Here is a 19,603-nt window from a genome sequence, read left to right on the forward strand (position 1 = left end):
TCATTATACACCTTTAGGCGCCAGGCAAAAATGTTCCTTTTAAACCAGGCCTTTGGTTGATTTGATACCCTTTTTTGAGGGGGGTTGTTATTGGCTTGCTGTTTTTATTTTGATTCTATATATTATGGTTTTTATGTTGATATTTTCTGTCAACTGCCTTGAAACCTCCAGGTATAAGGCAATATATAAATCATCATCATCATCATCATCAGAAACAAAATGAATTGTATTTTTGAACTTGAGCAAAACTTTCCTTTTTCTAGAGCTGCCCACCCATACAAGCTGCATGAATTGCAAGCCGCTGAGACACAAGGTTAACCTTTCCGGTTGCTCCTCTCAATATTTGTCGCCTTCTAAAACCTCAAGCATTTCACAGCATCCTATTTCCTTACCTTCTGGAGTGGGATTTGATTATTATTATTCTCTCCCCCCCCCCCCATCACCACCCTGAGTGAATCTCAGAGCCACTGTTAAAACAGGCTGGGGTCCCACTGGCACTCTAGTCCCTAGTAATTCAGCCAGATAGTTGGAATAAAAAGCACCGGGTCATCACTTTTCTCTCCCCCTGGAGCTTTGGTTATTGAAGCATCAGATCTTGCCTTTATTTCCAAGGTCACCGACTTTCTGCTAGAAGTGTTTATTATTTTTGGAGTACGGGAGGAAGCATCACCTTCAGCTCTGCCAATGCGTTTTCTGAGCCTGACGCTCTCTCCTTCCGTAAATCTGTTTTAGAGGTGTTAGCTCTTTGTCTCTCCCCTTCCCCTTCCCCGAAACGACTCCCCTGTTCTTCAATGTCGGTAAGTGGTTTCTTTCTGGCTATTGAAGCTTTTTTGACATTCCCGTTTAAAAAATATTGCCAATCTGATTCAGCTTTCACAGTGTAAATAAGGAAAGGAGGAGGGCAGAGCTGAGGGCAGAGCTACTGTGGTATGGGGTTTCCTGTAAAAAAAAATTGTAGGAAACAAAAGCCATACTTAAAATAATAATAATAATAATAATAATAATAATAATAATAATAATAATAATCTTTTATTTAAATCCCGCCCCTCCCCTGCCGAAGCCGGGCTCAGGGCAGCTAACAACAATAAAATAATACAACATTCTAAAATCATTTCTTTTTAAAATTAATTCAAATCAAATTGATGGCAACCATTGGGCTAGAGTTCTGTGTAGATTGCCAAAGGAGGGAGTCAGGCTGTGCCCTGGCCAAAGGCTTGGTGGAACAGCTCTGTCTTGCAGGCCCTGCGGAAAGATGTCAAGTCCCGCAGGGCCCTAGTTTCTTGTGGCAGAGCGTTCCACCAGATTGGAGCCACAGCCGAAAAAGCCCTGGCTCTGGTTGAGGCCAGCCTAACCTCTCTGTGGCCTGGGACCTCCAAGATGTTTTTGTTTGAAGATCGTAAGTTCCTCTGTGGGACATACCAGGAGAGGTGGTCCCATAGGTAAGAAAAGAAACCAAAATACACATCACCGCCACATCTTCCCCCATATTCCAGACAACATACAGCAGCTGCTGCTTACTTCATATACCTGAGTATCATCATGCAGCCGTGATGGGGCAGCTGTGTGAATTTTGCTCACACATCTTCTCCTGGGAAACCTCAGCCTTGGGGGCCAAATGCAGCCCTCTAGACCTCTCCAAAGGGCCCTTGGAATACTTCACAGGCCACACCCCTTATCTCCAAGCCACGCCCCTCAGTAGCCCTGCTCTGATCCTTCCTTCAGTGCTTTTATGTAGCTGCAGTGCATGCTTGAATTGTGCATATATTGCTTTCTTGGATGGAGAGCAGAAGGTCGTGTGTAAGGAGAGACCCCTGACTTCTGTTGTGCAAAAGTCAGTCACATCTGTTGTCCCATTCACTTTTGCCCCACCTGCCCCATGGCCTGTGGTCTCCAGAAGGTGTTGCAGCTACAGTGGGTGGTACATCAATTAAAAGGCTTGCAGGTGGATGTTGATAGGCCTAACCCATGCAAGACACAGGCTTATTTTAGGCTGTGTACTGCATATTGTATAGTTAAAGCACACAGCTTTACCCAAAGAATCCTGGAAACTGTAGTTTAAGGGTGCTGGGAATTGTACTTCTGTGAGGGCTAAGCTACAGTTCTCATAATTCTTTAGAGCAGTGGCTCCCAAACTTTTTTTGGCCATGCCCCACCTAAGCATCTCTAAAATCTTGATGCCCCTTCCCCTGTGACATACAATTCTTATTATTCAAAAAGTGAACTCCTATTCACGTGGAGGAAGCCTAAAAGGCCATTAACTTGGTCTAAACCAGCTTTCACATTCCCCCCCCCTTAAAAATCAAATTGCCCATCTGTGGGGCGTGTGCCCCATGTTGGGAACCATGGCTTTGGAGGGAAGCCATGTGCTTACTGTATTGTTTGTATGCAGTCTTAGTAATAAAAAAGCAAGGGGGAAAATCAGAGTGTTCATTCAGCTGCAGTGACCAAAAGCAACTCTGTGCATTTTCTGTTCTCTGAAATGTTGCCAATGATCTCATTTGCCTTATGTTTTAAGACCATCGACTGTTCTGATGATTTCAATTAATTCTCCTCCACAGGTCCAGGCGCATAAAAGGGCATTAAGATGTCGTTCCGTTTTGGGCAGCACCTCATCAAACCTTCTGTTGTGTTTCTGAAGACGGAACTATCCTTTGCACTTGTGAACCGGAAGCCTGTGGTTCCGGGTCGTATCCTTTTTTCCCTTTGGTTTGCATGCATCTTGCATAACAGTCCATTTCTGGAACCTTGGCTGTCTCCGCCGGAGTAGAAGGAGCCCCTTTCCCCACTAAAGAGCAGGTAAGATGTTACTCATATTTATTCTGAAGCCAGTCAGTGGAGCATAATATGCTTGATCGGTGTTGCAGAACTTCTGAAAGCGGTTGCTTAGCAACAGTGACCTTAGAGGTGAATTTTCTTCTGACCTTTTCACCACAGAAGATGTATAAATAAACAGGTGGTGCTTCTTTGCTTCTCTTTCCCTTTTCCTTGTTTTAAAAAATGATCTGGAAAGTGTCTCCGAGATGCTCCTGTTTTTAACTGTCACGTTATCGGCCTTGTTGTGCAGCCTATTTTGCTTCCCCCCACCCCACAAATATTTTGGTCTAAGCAAATGTGACCCAGGTCTGGCATTGGGAATTAAAATGTAACAAGTCTCTTAAGGTGTCCAAATGCCAAGCACAGCAGTGCCAAAGTTTAAACTCCTTGCTTCTCTGGTAGCCAACGAGGCAAATAATCTGGTTGGAGACCTTTCTGGACATTAATATGTCTGTGTTTGGGAAGTAAAAAACAATAACAGATAGAACCGCTGATTGCTCATGTCAGGAAAGATCCACCTATAGTAATGGTTCCCAAACTTGGGTCTCCAGCTGTTTTGGGACTACAACTCCCATCGTCCCTATCCAGCAGGACCAGTGGTCAGGGATGATGGGCATTGTAGTCCAAAAACAGCTGGAGACCCAAGTTTGGGAAAACCTGATCTACAGCTTTTTGATGATGAGATCATAGTTTGGTGCTAGAGTACCTGCTTTGGATGCAGAAGAGTTAAAAGGACTCGGGTAGCAGTTAATGGGAAAGACATGAGACCATAGAGAGCTGCTTCCAGGCAAGGTTGGAGTGAGATCTATCAAGTCCATATTCAAGCTATCAGTGGCTACTATTCATGATGGCTATATGCTTCTTCCAGGACCAGAGGCTCCATGTTTTTGAATATCAGTACCTGGGGAATGGTAGCAGGAGATTACCTTCATGTTTTGCCTATAGGCTTTCCAGAGGCATATGGATGATCAATACAGAAAACACAAATATTGGATTGGCCTTTGTTCTGATCCAGCCATACCTTTCTTAGGTGCACTGGCTGATCATCATCACTGATTTATTAATCGCCTTCTAAACAAGCCGTCTCAAGGAGATTTACACACAAGAGGATTCAAAACAGTTAGAAACTCAAAACATATCAAAAGTAAGAGAAAAGACAAAATTGAGTTTTGACTGAATATGTTAAAAATGTTGAAACTTAATAAAATATAATTGGGAAACAACCCTCAAACATATCACCTACATTTAAAACAAGACTAAAACCCAGACAAAGTGTACTCCCATTTACCCATCTGGGGAAGCCTGGCAAAACAAAAAAATATATTCAGTTGTTTCCAGAAAGTGCAGATAGTAGGAATGCTGTTCCACAGAACAAGGGAAGCCATGGTCCATGGGTTTAGCTGACAGCAGGCAACTAAAAGCTACCAGTTGACATTTGCTACAACCCTCCAGAGCACACATAGGAAGTTGCCTCAGACCAGTGGCTTATATGCTTCAGTACTGTCTACTTTCACGGGCAATGGCTTGCAGGTTTTCAGACAGTGGTGTCTCCCAGAGTCTGGGGAATGAACCTGGAACCTTCTGCATGCAAAGCAGATGTATTGCTCTGGGACATTATGGGGAAATGGAAATGGTGACCCCAAAATGGTGGTCCACAGCTGCTTGGAGCAATAGCTGGAGGATACTGGGTGCCAGAGGGCATACATAGTTCCCCCCCAAAGTGGTCCGTGGTTGGCCTGAGATGATAGTGACCAACTGGCAACCCTACACACACTTACCGTGACCCTGACTCTGCCCTTCTTGCCTGTTTGTCATTACAATGCTGAAAGCGAAACATGGTTATGTAAAATGAAGTGTGATGCTACTGAGAGACTGCAGAAGAGCTGTGTAAAGCTGCCTTCATCTGACCTGGCAACAACAAGTGTATTCCCCGGGCTTTATAGCAATAATTTCATCTGCTTGGTTTCTGACTCACTTATACATACATATATTTCCTAGCAGACAATGAAATATTAATGTGTTTGAATTTCGGCAAGATAGAGACAAAAAGAATGAGTTTAAAAGCCAATTCACTTTGGATGTCAAGTTAATTAACTTGTATGTTTTGAAAAATCCAGGTTTAAAAAAGGAGCTGGGAGGAGGGAAGAGAGACTTAGATTGTGAAATTATTCCTACAGCACGGCTTATATTCTGGAAAGGCTCTGTAGTGCAAACCACTGCAAACAGAGACATGCAGGACGTTGTGGAAGACATCAGTTCATTGCAACACGGTGCTTTGGGGTGTTTGTGCAATTTTCATTGTATTAAGCTTTGTTCAGGGGTTGGGTTTACACATTAAACCACATGTTTCTGCACTGGTACTTAAGACATAGGGACGCGGGTAGCGCTGTGCTCTAAACCACAGACCCTCTTGGGCTTAACAATCAGAAGCTTGGCGGTTTGAATCCCTGTGACGGGGTGAGCTCCCGTTGCTCAGTCCCAGCTCCTGCCAACCTAGCATGAAAACATGCCAGTGCAAGTAGATCAATAGGTACCGCTGGAGCAGGAAGGTAAACGGCGTTTCCATGCGCTCTGGCACTCATCACAGTGACCCGTTGTGCCTGAAGCGGTTTAGTCATGCTGGCCACATGACCTGGAAAGCTGTCTGTGGAGAAACGCCTGCTCCCTCGGCCTGAAAAGTGAGATGAGCGCTGGACCCCATAGTCGCCTTTGACTGGACGTAACAGTCCAGGGGTCCTTTACCTTACCTTTTTACTTGAAATATTTAAATTCAATTCAATGTTTATAGGGAGGCTCTTGTTTAAAGAAGATACGCAGCCCAGTGTTGGAGTCATAGTAGCTGCTCCCTGAACCATTTCCCCTTTCCTAAACTTGATTTCTGATATTCTTTCCCTTGCATAATCTTAGTGGTTGGTTGGTTTGGCTCTTCAGAATAATGAAGAAGCCATATTGATGCTCTTCTGATTCATTTTTGCTGGCTTTTTGAAACGGGAGCAGAATTTATTTATTACATTCAAATAAACAAATATCACTTGGGGAATTCAAGGGGGCATACATGGGGCTGCCTCTCCTCGTTTTATCCCCACAACAACCCTGTGAGGGTTGTTCATAATTCATACTTCAGCTAGGCTATCAGATATCCTATATTAGGTAAACTAGTTTATGTCTCCATGGTTATGAATTATCCATATTATTCATAGACTGTATCTTCTGAAAAGCTTGGGGGCAGACAACAATACAGTGGGTGGGGGGGAACCAAGGTTGTGCCAAGTTTTCACCTGTAAAAATTTACCTGGCTTTGTGGGGGTTAGTGGTTGCAAAATGACCCCCTAAACTCTCACAGGCAATACTTTTGAGATGTTGCTTGTGTCTGCCTACGGTCATTGTGTTTCCCCTTTGTGCTGCTCCTGTAACACAAATCTGTGCCTTGATCTCTCATGCCGTGTGACATATATAAGGATTGTGTTAGGATAGCACAATGCCAATGAGATTGGAATAAGGCATCCCTCTTTCCACTTATGCGCGTTCTACTTGCGTGTGACTGCGCGTACGCATACACATTGGGAAATAAATAGATAAATAGAATCATAACAGAAGATGGCAGGGGAGTGCTGGGAAGTCTTCATGGTTTGTGAGGAGACCCTTCCCAGAGCCCAAAGAGGATGTCAGTGAGAATGGAGGAAGCCCTGAAGAGATTGGAGGTGCAACAGGGCTTTGTTTTGGCTGCTTCGCCTCCCTGCCTAACAGCTGACATGCAAGGTAGCACAGAAGCAACCACCGCTTTCCTGCACTTCCCCCAGCTAGCCCCAGCTTCAACTCTATATATTTTGCTCTGGATTGGAGATACAGCCCCTAGATAGAGCTGGAGAGCAGAGGGAAATAGGCACTTAGGGGCTTTTTAGAGGGTGCTCCCTACTTTATGTGATTTCACATATGTGCAGCTACCCCCCGAATGTAAGTGGGGGACACTTGTGCCTGCCAGTACGAGGAAAGGTAGATGAAGCCAATGGGAAGTAACAGCAAAGATCCTTGTTTGGCATTGTCCTCCCTCACAATGGGGGTAAGATGGGGTTGCAGAGCAAGGCGTGACCACAGCCTGAATGGGAGCTTTATTCTTTATTCTCTCCCTTTGCAGACACCTGCTCAAAACTGCTAGAAGTTGGTTGTTGTTGTTGTTACCAGGGGTTGCAAGAAGCTTGATTGAGCTCTAGAAAAGCAATTAAATGAAAATCAGGTTATATGGTTTTGAAAGGCTAGAACCTAGATTTCCAGATTCCTGAAACATATTCTAAGCGGAGAAGGCTTTCTTAACCATGCTTCCAAAAGTTCCTTGGCCTTCGCTCCCTGTCCCTTTGAAGGAGAGAAAGCAACCAATGATCTTCTTATAGAAACCCCTTGCTTTCCAAAGATGGCTCTGTGAAACCATCATTCAGAGGTCTCTCTTGGCTTTGAGCACTATATAGATAGATTATTTGATGCATCCTTGAATTTTCCAAAGGTTTTAAACCGAGCCCCTTACCACAAAGCAAAGTGTCTTCTTCACACTAGTACTTTGTCTTCGTGCAAATTCATACGTTTTTCCTGCTTCAATATAATATTTGCCAGAAGTCCTGGAAGCAAGGCACTTTTATAAACATGAAAAAGGGCAGGATCTCTTGGGGAAACAGCTGAGCTTCAGACACCTTAGTGGTCAGATTGCACATGTTTACACAACCCATTATCCTCTGATAATAATCCCTTAATCCTGCAGGGTCAAACCAAGAGTTTAGTTGTTTGAGATATGTTTTAGAGAGAACTCGAGAGACACTCTAAGGTTCTCATTTGTATGCCCAAGAGATTTGGTGGTCAGGCGCAATGGGCTTAAAAGGCCTTTTGCTGGGAAGTTGATGCTGTTGGATGTTTGTTGAATGAAGAATAAACGAGAGAAATGAAATAAATGGAACTGAGCAGAGCTGTGGAAAAGGAGTAAGCAGAACGACTGATGCACAATGAATTTATGTGATCCAACAAGGATCAAAAAGGTGTGGAAAGAGCAAGGTGGATGGGAAATAATTTGGAGATAAATTATGCTGAAAGACAAGTCAGGAAATAATTAACCTTCATGCTATTGTTATGCAATGATTGTGTAGGTGTCTTTTTTTTGACAAACATGACATGAAGTGAATAATACAATAAAGGCACAAGTCTCACAATAGCAAATTCTATCTCTAGTGGGGGCTTTGCTGTGAAAGAGAAAGGTTTGCGGGGGGCAAGGATCCCCTAAAATTCCTGGGTGCCAGGTTCTCCCCATAATTTCTGAAATGAGTAAATGTAGGGTTTGAAGTCAAGACAGTCTTCTCAGGAGCTTGGCTTAGAGAGGTGCCATCGAAGAACAAAGGCAGATGATGACACAGTCATTACCCTGACAAAAGGCGAGACATTCAGCATCAGACAAGAAAGGGGGAGACTGCCGGGATTACAGGGGGTGTGATGTCGCCACGGGGGGGGGGGGGGAGTGCTTTTTGCAGGACCCTTTTGAAACTGAGGTTGCCTGGTGACTGGGAGGATGCTGGAAGCGAAAGGGGAGGAGCTGATTTTCCGAGCACAATTCAAAGTGTTGGTGCTGACCTTTAAAGCCCTAAACGGCCTCGGTCCAGTATACCTGAAGGAGCGTCTCCACCCCCATCGTTCTGGCCGGACACTGAGGTCCAGTGCCGAGGGCTTTCTGGTGGTTCCCTCCCTGCGAGAAGCGAAGTTACAGGGAACCAGGCAGAGGGCCTTCTCAGTAGTGGCACCTGCCCTGTGGAACGCCCTCCCACCAGATGTCAAAGAGAAAAATAACTATCTGACTTTTAGAAGACATCTGAAGGCAGCCCTGTTTAGGGAAACTTTTAATGTTTAATAGACTATTGTATTTTAATATTCTGTTGGAAGCCGCCCAGAGTGGCTGGGGAAACCCAGCCAGATGGGTGGGGTATAAATAAATTGTTTATTATTATTATTATTATTATTATTATTATTATTATTATTATTATTATTTCTGCAAAAGCTGCTGGCTGGAGGAGGCTTCACCGAGAGGGGGGGTGTCAATAAGTGGCTGCTGCCTTGAACGCATGCTTGCTGAAGCTATGAGAGGAGCGACGAAGGACACTCTTGGGGTGTATTGTTTTGCACCCCTCCAAGGCCACCAAGGCCCCCTAAGCATCTAGTGACAGCAAAGGATCACAAAGTAATACAAAATTTATATCAAAATGGTGGAACTTCCAGTCAAAAAGGGCTGAGGCACCTAGTACTTTTTGTGTACCTTATAGGGTAGGCCCTTGATTCTTCCAACCATTGCTGAGTATCCTACTTTGTGATTTGCTTCACATTTTCTTTCATATGTTTCCATGCAATACTATTAGCAGCCTTGGGTAATATTAAGCTCAAACAATATTTTGTTTAACAGTCTCTAGCCCTTTTGTGTATTTTTGAAGATGTATTGGCTGTTATTGTTTAATTTGCTGTCATTTAAGGGGATGGTATAGTTTTAATTTTTGCTAACATTTTATTACAATCACCTTGTCCGTGTGAAGTGGATTACTTAATTTTGGTCCAAAGGCAAATGTTGGCACCTCACATTGGGTATGGGAGCAAAGAGGCAGCCAATTAAGTTATTGTAAAGTTGGAGTAATATGCATGCAGTTGGCTTTTGCCAGTCAAAAAGATCGTACCCATATTCTACACCATGCATAGGCAAACTCCGGCCCTCCAGATGTTTGGGACTACAATGCCCATCATCCCTAGCTAACAGGACCAGTGGTCAGGGATGATGGGAATTGTAGTCCCAAACATCTGGAGGGCCGGAGTTTGCCTATGCCTGTTCTACACCAATTGAAGCTTCCGAGCTGCCTCAAGGCAGTCCAAGGCATAATAACCACATTGCAGTAATCCAACTGGGAGGCTGGTTCTGCGCTGTCTCCAAATTTGGAGCACAGGTGCTATCTAAATGTATCCTGAGCAGGGCCAGCCCATGAATGAGGCAAGGTGAGGTGATCCTCGTTACCCCCGAGGATGTGGACAGGCTGCTTGGACGCGTGAAACCAACCACCTGTCTCCTTGATCCTTGCCCATCCTGGCTAATAAAAGCAAGCCGGGAAGGGCTGGGCGATGGGCTCTGCGGGGTGGTGAATGCTTCCCTCTGTGAGGGAACATTCCCAGATCCGCTGAAAGAAGCGGTCATTAAACCGCTTCTTAAAAAACCATCTTTAGACCCGGCCAGTATGGCCAACTATCGCCCAGTCTCAAATCTTCCATTCTTGGGCAAGGTGATTGAGCGCGTGGTTGCTGAACAACTCCAGGCACGCCTGGAGGATGCGGACCATTTGGATCCCTTCCAATCAGGATTCAGGCCTCATCATGGGACTGAAACTGCCTTGGTCGCGCTGGTTGATGATCTCCGGCGAGCTAGGGACAAAGGTGAGAGTTGTTTCCTGGTTCTGCTGGATCTCTCAGCGGCCTTTGATACAATCGACCATACCATCCTTCTGGACCGTCTAGAGGGGCTGGGAGCTGGGGGCACTGTTATGCAGTGGTTTCGCTCCTTCCTCCTGGGCCGTGTTCAGAAAGTGGTGGTGGGGGATGAGTGTTCAGACCCCTGGGCCCTCACTTGCGGGGTGCCTCAGGGTTCCGTCCTCTCCCCCATGCTTTTTAACATCTATATGAAGCCACTGGGAGAGATCATCAGGGGGTTTGGACTGGGTGTCCATCAATATGCAGATGATACCCAGCTCTACCTCTCTTTCAAATCAGAACCAGTGAAGGCGGTGAAGGTCCTGTGTGAGTGCCTGGAGGCAGTTGGAGGATGGATGGCGGCTAATGGATTGAGGTTGAATCCTGACAAGACAGAAGTACTGTTTTTGGGGGACAGGGGGCGGGCTGGTGTGGAGGACTCCCTGGTCCTGAATGGGGTAACTGTGCCCCTGAAGGACCAGGTGCGCAGCCTGGGAGTCATTTTGGACTCACAGCTGTCCATGGAGGCGCAGGTCAATTCTGTGTCCAGGGCAGCTGTCTACCAACTCCACCTGGTACGCAGGCTGAGACCCTACCTGCCCGCGGACTGTCTCGCCAGAGTGGTGCATGCTCTGGTTATCTCCCGCTTGGACTACTGCAATGCGCTCTACGTGGGGCTACCTTTGAAGGTGACTCGGAAACTACAACTAATCCAGAATGCGGCAGCTAGACTGGTGACTGGGGGCGGCCGCCGAGACCATATAACACCGGTCTTGAAAGGCCTACATTGGCTCCCAGTACGTTTCCGAGCACAATTCAAAGTGCTGGTGTTGACCTTTAAAGCCCTAAACGGCCTCGGCCCAGTATACCTGAAGGAGCGTCTCCACCCCCATCGTTCTGCCCGGATGCTGAGGTCCAGCACCGAGGGCCTTCTGGCGGTTCCCTCATTGCGAGAAGCAAAGCTACAGGGAACCAGGCAGAGGGCCTTCTCGGTAGTGGCGCCTGCCCTGTGGAACGCCCTCCCATCAGATGTCAAAGCGATAAATAACTACCTGACATTCAGAAGGCATCTTAAGGCAGCCCTGTTCAGGGAAGTTTTTAATCTGTGATATTTTAGTGTATTTTTGGTTTCTATGGAAGCCGCCCAGAGTGGCTGGGGAAACCCAGCCAGATGGGCGGGGTACAAATAATAAATTATTATTATTATTATTATTATCACCTAAGGCAGCACGATCCATAGAGGCAGCAGTTCCCAATGTAGCTCTTTATACACCCCCCCGACCATTGTTTGTGCTGTAGATCTTTCCCACCCCTTCTTCCCTGGTTGGGGGGGGTGCATCATGTTGTGTCTCGCCTCAGGCGCCACAAAATGTATTGGGCCAGCCCTGATCTTGATCCTCTCTAAAGCAATACGAAGTCTGTTTAAGCTCCCACAAAGCATACCCTATTTGTTTCTCATCTCAAGTGTGCCTTGCTCTCTGGAGTGGCATAGGAAACTGCATCTGTGCCTCACCTTCATCTGTGTTGTAGTCAAAGTCAGGATTAGGTTTGGGGCTGCAGGATTAGCTGGGAGCCACACCAGGAGGAGGTTTGTCCTGCGTGGCATTGTTCCTGTGTAAGTGCCGCTGGCAAGATGCCCTCCCTCCTTCCCACGTCTGCCAGAGAGGGAATCTGATGATACTGGCAGGGCAGACGACATTGCTTGATACAAATAAAGGTGTGAGTCACACTCTCTTCAGTTATTAATGCAACTTTTGGAATAAATTAAGGTGTGGGCTGATTTTAAAATTTCCTTTGCAACAAAGCACGTGGGCTGTTTTCCCCTGTGGTTGGTGCTGCTTAGCATGGCCATGTGTCCTACTTTACAGAGGACAGTCCGAAGTTTCCCATCTGATATTTGCCTGGTGTGGTTTGGTTCCTCTGAGCATGGCTCCTGTTTGTTCCATCTCTCCACTCAAGGCCGGCCCGCCCATGAGGCAGAGAGTAGCAACCACCTCAGGCAGCAGGATCTCCAGAGGCAGTAGATCCCAGTGTAGATCTTTATTCTCCCCACTCCTTGTTCACGGTGTAGATCATCACTCGCCCCTTCTTCTCTGGTGGGTTTGTGGTTTTGCGGGTTGCTTCAGGTGCCAAAATGTCTTGGGCCTGCCTTGTTTCCATCCATGTGTTGAAGCGAGTGGAAGGGCACATGAATTGTGTTAAGGGAGCTGTGTTTGTCCTTGTTGTTCCTCATCAGAATGAACCTGCCTGACCTTGGAGGAGAACCTTTCTGGGTGCAGAACTGTAAGAAAATGTTCCACTCTTGGAAACCACAAGCAAAGATAAAGTTATTATTGTGGATGAGGGGAGCTAAGGAAAGCACCTTCTACACATACATACACATGAGCTTGTACCCTATCCTAGCCTGTGAGCTTTGGGCTTTTTTGAAGCCAGCTATAGCAAGGTTAGGGACGCGGGTGGCGCTGTGGGTTAAACCACAGAGCCTAGGACTTGCTGATCAGAAGTTTGGCAGTTCGAATCCCCGCGACAGGGTGAGCTGCCGTTGTTTGGTCCCTGCTCCTGCCCTCCTAGCAGTTCAAAAGCATATCAAGTGCAAGTAGATAAATAGGTACCGCTCCAGCGGGAAGGTAAACAGTGTTTCCGTGTGCTGCTCTGGTTCGCCAGAAGCGGCTTAGTCATGCTGGCCACATGACCCGGAAGCTGTACGCCGGCTCCCTCGGCCAATAAAGCGAGATGAGCGCCACAACCCCAGAGTCAGTCACGACTGGACCTAATGGTCAGGGGTCCCTTTACCTTTTTATAGCAAGGTTTCATGTCTAGGTTCCACTTAAGCCTTCCTCATACTCCTTTGTTAGATGGAGTGGGGTGTCTGTGCAGGAACCCAAGTTGCCAAGCAACAAGTGATGGGCCCTGCTGGGTGCAGCCCAGGATAATTTTGCAATAAAGTTCTGTTCACTAAAGCACTACTGTGGGTTTTGTTTTTTGTTTTTGCACCGATATGAGTAATTTGAGGCTGCACTGCTGTTCTTATTCAAGCATTTACTTCCATTATTACACAGCTTTGCATGTGTTCCGCTTGTGTCTCACAATAAATATAACCATTATTGAGCTTTCTTTTTGTTCTTCTTCTTGAGGATAGGTTTTTTTTTTAAATGCTCCTTGTTGTATTCTTATTGTAGTATAAGGTTCTCGCTTTCAACTTGTGTTAAAGCATGAAAAATGAATTTGAACATTAATAGAATCCATTTGCGGACCAGGGCTTTTATTGTAAATAAAATTATTCATTTGTTATGTCCTATTGTTTTCAGCCGACATAGTATTGATCTTTGGGTTTCTGCTCGGGGATGCCATAAGGAGCACTAGCATAAAGAGGGAGCAGTGCAACATTTGTAAATTGATTGAATGTAAAGCATAATGACAGAGACAAACATCATTTCTAAAGCAATGCTATATCACACACAGCATTTTTCAACAGCTTATTGAGCTGGTTATTGAAAAGAGGAGCCTATCCAAAGTGGAACAATGAGCAGGATGTTATTGGGACCAAACAATTTTATTGTGATTCATTGAGGACACTGTGACCCTTGCAATATATGCATTAAAAATTAGAATGGATTTTCTAAAAGAACTTTTTGGCCTACTTTGGCTGTAAAGAAAAGTTGTGAGCACGTGGGAAAGAACAAACCTCCGAGACTTTTAGTTACATATGCACTAATTCTAGAGCAGATCTCCATCTGCATCTTGGATTCCAAAAGCACAGGCAGATGATCTAAGTGTAGAACAGATTTTTGAGGGTGAATGGGGGTTGAAAGGGTAGGAGAGGAAGGGGAAGAAGAAGAAGAGTTTGGATTTGATATCCTGCTTTATCACTACCCGAAGGAGTCTCAAGCGGCTAACATTCTCCTTTCCCTTCCTCCCCCACAACAAACACACTGCGAGGTGAGTGGGGCTGAGAGACTTCAGAGAAGTGGGACTAGCCCAAGGTCACCCAGCAGCTGCATGTGGAGGAGCGGAGACGCAAATCCAGTTCACCAGATTACGAGTCTACCGCTCTTAACCACTACACCACTGCTCTGCTTGAACAATGGCAGTGCTGGATGCATCCTATCCTCTCTGTTGTTCTCAGTAAGTCACCTGTTCATTTTTAGCAAAGTGGATTGGTTGCCTAGAGTGAAGGCTTTGCACTCCAATGGGTATGTTAGAAGCTGGACCTCAGGAAAAGTGATTGCTGAACAAATTTGCCCCGGAAGAAAAACAGGTTGTAGGAGCAGAATCTTCTGTTCTGTTCAAACTATTTATTTAAGACATTTCTATATTGCTGAATTATTCACATTTCTAAGCAATGATTCACAGAAAACAGGGAAATTTTGTTTCAATAAGCAATCATCATAGTATGTAACATTACCTTAAAATGCCTACAGGATCAAGAAAGTCTTAGTTGTGTGACTGAAGTTCAGCAAAGGAGGGTGGGTGCCTGTCTAATCTCAGCTGAGAGGGCATTGCACAGGCTTGGGTCCACTACTCTGAATGCTCAGCTTCTAGTAGTTGTAAGTCATGCATCTGAGTCATTTGGGGCTCTCAACAGGGACTCCCCCCAAGATCTAGGAGAAACCCCATGCTATGCAACCCCACCCAGCCTCCAGGACTGGTGGATGCTCAATCTCCCAGATATGGGAGCCACTCACCAACTGTCCCTCCATCTTCCCAGGGCTCAAGTTACTTTTACAAGCCCTTATCCATTCTACAATGGCACCTGGACAACATTCCATACAGTTTTTAATCAATACATGGAAAGTGCAATGCAGGTATCAGCTCCCTCCAAACTGCATGTGTTTTATCACCATGTTTGAACAGAGCCAACACAGAACCTGTGCTTTGCCATTTTTGTGTGTACATAACTTTTGCATATGTACATATGCCTATTGTGTTGGGAACAGGGCCACTGGGGCAGTGCCAACCCACTCCACACTGTGTGTATGTGATCTGACACTTTTGAGTGTTTGATTGGCTGGATGAATACGTATCCCACCTTGTAATTTTAGCGAGTACAGAGGTAGTGTGTTGTATTTTTAAAAAGAAGAATAAAAAGTAGATTCATTTTCTGAAAACATTTACGAACGTTTCTAAAATACAGGTGGAAGCCTTCGTTGCCTTGTAATTGTTGTTGTTGCCTAGAGAAAGAAAAATCTTTTGTCATCAAGAGAAATTGCTATCAGTTTCGTAAGAGCTCTCTATGTAACATGTAATAATAATTATTATTTTAAAATTATTGGGATAAATATATCTTTAAGCTGTAGGTGTTTGCCTTGAATTGCAATACATGCTCAGAAAGCTCCACAGGTAATAAAGAGAGAGAGAGAGAGAGAGAGAGAGAGAGAGAGAGAGAGAGAAAGGGGGGGGGAGTATAACTATCTTTCATTTATGTGAGCTAGGGTAGAAGATTGGAGACCAGTCACCAGCATCTGTGTACACTTTCCTTTTACTGTTTAATGCAGTATCATGAAATACCTACTTACTTGACAATCAAAATCCATACCTCCCCCAAAGAGGAAAATGAGAATTGTTAGAGGAGAAGTAGGTGGTACTTGTCTAGATGGTACCTATGGCCTAATAAGATCAATGTGTTGCCATGGCTCTTGCTTTGAGCAATGACCAGACACAGATGTCCAAGAGGGACCTGAGTCTGTTCACATGACACCAGGTGCAAACATTGACACCAATTGTGGACTTAGTCACCTAGACCTTCCTGATCCAGAGCCCCTAAGGCAGAGGTGGCATTTCCCTGCTCCCTTCCACAAAGTTTCCAAGTATAAGAACTGCCTCCTTTGTGGTCAAGTTCTTAACTGAGAACTTTCCTCAGTCATGTTGCTTCAGACCAACCATATCTGCTACCAGGACTCCCCCCCCCCAGCCGGAACTCACTGGAACTCAATTCTGGCACCTCTCAGGTGGGCACCATTGCCATTATAAGAGCTAATGGGAGGCGTTCATGGTGAGTTCCGGCACCTCTTTTTCTAGAAAAACAGCACTTCCTGCTACTTGCTTTTCATCAATCCTGGCTGGCTGAATGGCTGGCTATTGGCTACCATCTTCTGTGTGTGAGTCCCCACCGCATCCCCCCATATTGTACCATGGGTTCTCAGTTACAGAGTTATTATATAACAGAGTTATTATATAACTCTGAGTGTCAGTGTCTCAGAGTTTGCTAAGATGGTATGAAATTTTCATTGAAGGTAGAGAAAATTCAGAAAAATACAAAAGCTTACTCTTGGATACTATCAAAGTAAAATTTACAAACAACAGCAACAACAAACCAGCAGATTTTTAAGGTAATTTGTTGCAATTGCTTTTTTTGTGGATACCTTTATAGGAATAGAGATCCGTAAAAAAACACAAAAGTTCAGTCTGAATTTGCTTGCAGGTCAGAACATGGTGGTCTGTCCCATTAACCATGTCTGCAGATTTTAATGTACAGTTTTGGTTCTAAAACAGAGTGCGCAAATATATGTATTTTCTGTACTAAATGTATATCTGTGGAGTGAATTGTTGGAAAACTAATTTCACAAGAAGTGTGCTTACAAAATTCGCACAATTTAGAAGCAGGTGGAAAGTCTGCAAAAAAGCAGATTGAATGGATCTATGACAGTACCAATGAAACTGACATGGGACAAATATAGGTTGATCCATCCATCCCTACAGAAGAATGATATCTGTGGAGGCCACCATCTGTGAGACCCATAATTAATCTAGACTGATGCCACATTCTCAGAACACATGGCAGCACCCTCAGCTGTAGACTCCTTCAAGAGAGCAAAAAAATTTCTATGAGTAAAAAATAAACAAAACAAAAAATAGTGGGAGGAGGGATTAAAGAAAAATGCTACTATCCTGCATTTCCTGGTAATCCTTTCTTACTCTGAAAATGTATATACCTGCATTGAGCTCTTTGAGGATTGGGGGAAAGAAACATGTGCAACTATTTCTCTGCACCCCCAAAACAACAACAACAAACCATTGGTTTTGAAAGTTTCAGAACAATTGTAGCCTGTATATATAATTTCTCATTTTTTTAGTGGTCATAAATGAGTAAAATTGTTGAGGAGTCTGGTATCTTCCTTAATGTCGCCATTAAATGATACCACATGAACACATGAAGCTACCATATACCAGGTCAGATGACTGAGCCATTTGTCCCAGTATGGTCTAGCCTAGGGGCTGCTAACATGGCATTGTCCATATGTGTCAGGGACTGGGCAGAGGAGGAAGGGTGGAAACTGCCTCCCTCAAATCCTGACCCTTCCAGGGAGCAGGAAGAGGAAGGCAGTATAGATTTACAACAATGGTTTGAGGGAGGTTGCAGCTCAGGCAGATGAGGGGGAAAGTTGGGAAATCATGGGAGAGCCAGAGCAACAGCTGCCTGACACGTTGTCATTAGAAAGCATTCCAGACCCTCCATCTCCCAGAACCCGGCGAACCTTAAAAGTAGGAGAGCAAAGAGCTCAAAGACAGAAGGCACTTGGTGGCACCCGTAGAGGAGGTGATGATGATGATGATGATGAATGAGGAAGTGGGAGAGACAAGGGGGTGGAAATTCACTTGGGACAACACCGTTATCCAAGAGGCTAGGTTCTATAGCCTCTCTCTGTAAAGTTTGAAATAAAAAAGGACCTTAAGAAACTTTTCCTTGCCTTTATACTTTCCTGGACTGATAACATCCTGACAATATGTTGTTGAACTACAACTTGCATCATTCCCAACTGCTGGCCATGCTGGCTGGGGCTGATGGGAGTCCATCGATATATGGAGGGTAACAGTAGGGTTACGGCTCAATCAACAAGTAAGCCAAAAAGAAGGACGGTGGCTATCTTATTTTTACTGTTCTTATTAGTAGTGAGTGTTGTAATTTTTAACCCTGGATGTAAGCTGCCTCAATCATGGAATGAGAGGCAGTGCAAACATTTTAGAGAAAACAAATTTATATAAACACTAAGCAAGAGATGAATATCTTCACAGAAAGGTTTATATTTCTGATTTCCTACAAGACTAGCAAGGCTGGCCTAAGAGGAAAGACCACAAGCTGAGTGATACCCAGAAGACAATGGCTCAGTATGATGCCATTTGAATTCAAGTGTTTATAGGAAGCATAATTATCTTGGGTGCTGAAGCCATTTGAACTCAATTACATTCAATTAGATGGTACATTTATAGGCTGCGGGCTTAGGGATGGGGGAGAAATTTGATCTTGTTTGCATTTAAAGGTGAACTTAGCCTAATTCGCAATTCCTGAAACGCTATGGGAATCGAAACACACCCATCCTTCAAAATTTGCACGTCCCTGAATTTTGCAATGCAGTTCTCTAGCCAAGTCATAGGTACAAAAATCCATCTAGTGAGCATAAATATGTCTATATTACTGAAGATAGCACACAAAGTGGACTATATGAGGGGAAATTGCTTTGCAAATACGCACATTAGAACATACTCACACTATGATGCTGGTGGAGCTCACTACTGTTAGGATTCTTGCTCCGTGCTTGCAGTCATGGGATTGTTTTCTATCACGTGACGGTGTATGTTTTCGTTCCACCTAGTGGGAAGTGATGGAGACAGGATGTTTGGATTACTGTGTTCCGTGACGTGGGACTATTGCCCTTTGTTCTTTCTCTTTGCTGTCTGATGAGAAAGAGCTAGGAGCTGAGTCAGACTGTTCCAACAATATGTAAATAAAGTAGTTTAGCCAAACTGCTGTGCTGCTGAGTCTTTTACTCGAACAGCCAATATTCTGCAGGTTCCGTAAGTGTGCTCATGCCTCTTGGTATCAGTTGCTGTGATGTTCGGGCTGAAGAAAGCTTCTGAAGCTCCCAAATGACTGACCAGGAGGGAGAGAACATGCCAGGAGGGAGAGAACTCTGCCAGACTCTACATGAGTAGGAGGATCCTGAGGCATTTGCTAAAATTTTATTTTGGTGAATGATGTGTGCTGCCTCCAATCATCTGTCCACTTATACTGTCCATTGTACTTGCACAGGGACATAAACCACAAAGTGGTTGACTTAGTATTGCAACAAAATTGCTCACTAGGATGGAGAATGGAGACTTGGGTACCATGCATGTGACCTCCACAACTTCTGGAAGGCACCAGGTTTGAGATTCTGGTTTTGTCTGTCAAATTATTTTCATCCAGAGGGTTTGAAGCTGCCTTTACAAAATTTTCTGACATCAAACATGGAAACAATGCTTCACAATCTTCATCATTAATTTCTGGAAGAAAAGTCGCCACATCTAGAAGCCCCATGATCTTATAGGCACTGCTTTCTGG

The 19,603-nt window shown here is 44.7% G+C and overlaps 1 protein-coding gene across 1 annotated transcript in view; it reads left to right on the forward strand.

Moving 5' to 3' along the window:
- FHIT (fragile histidine triad diadenosine triphosphatase) overlaps positions 1-19,603 on the forward strand; it is a 1,046,044-nt gene that overhangs the window by 396,181 nt on the left and 630,260 nt on the right. The window contains exon 5 of the mRNA XM_053378360.1: positions 2,559-2,687. Coding sequence (XP_053234335.1) covers positions 2,585-2,687 — 103 coding nt within the window. The 5' untranslated portion in view covers positions 2,559-2,584. The remainder of the gene's footprint in view (positions 1-2,558; positions 2,688-19,603) is intronic.

Source organism: Podarcis raffonei, chromosome 2, assembly GCF_027172205.1.
Source record: "Podarcis raffonei isolate rPodRaf1 chromosome 2, rPodRaf1.pri, whole genome shotgun sequence".
NCBI classification, from domain to species: domain Eukaryota; kingdom Metazoa; phylum Chordata; class Lepidosauria; order Squamata; family Lacertidae; genus Podarcis; species Podarcis raffonei.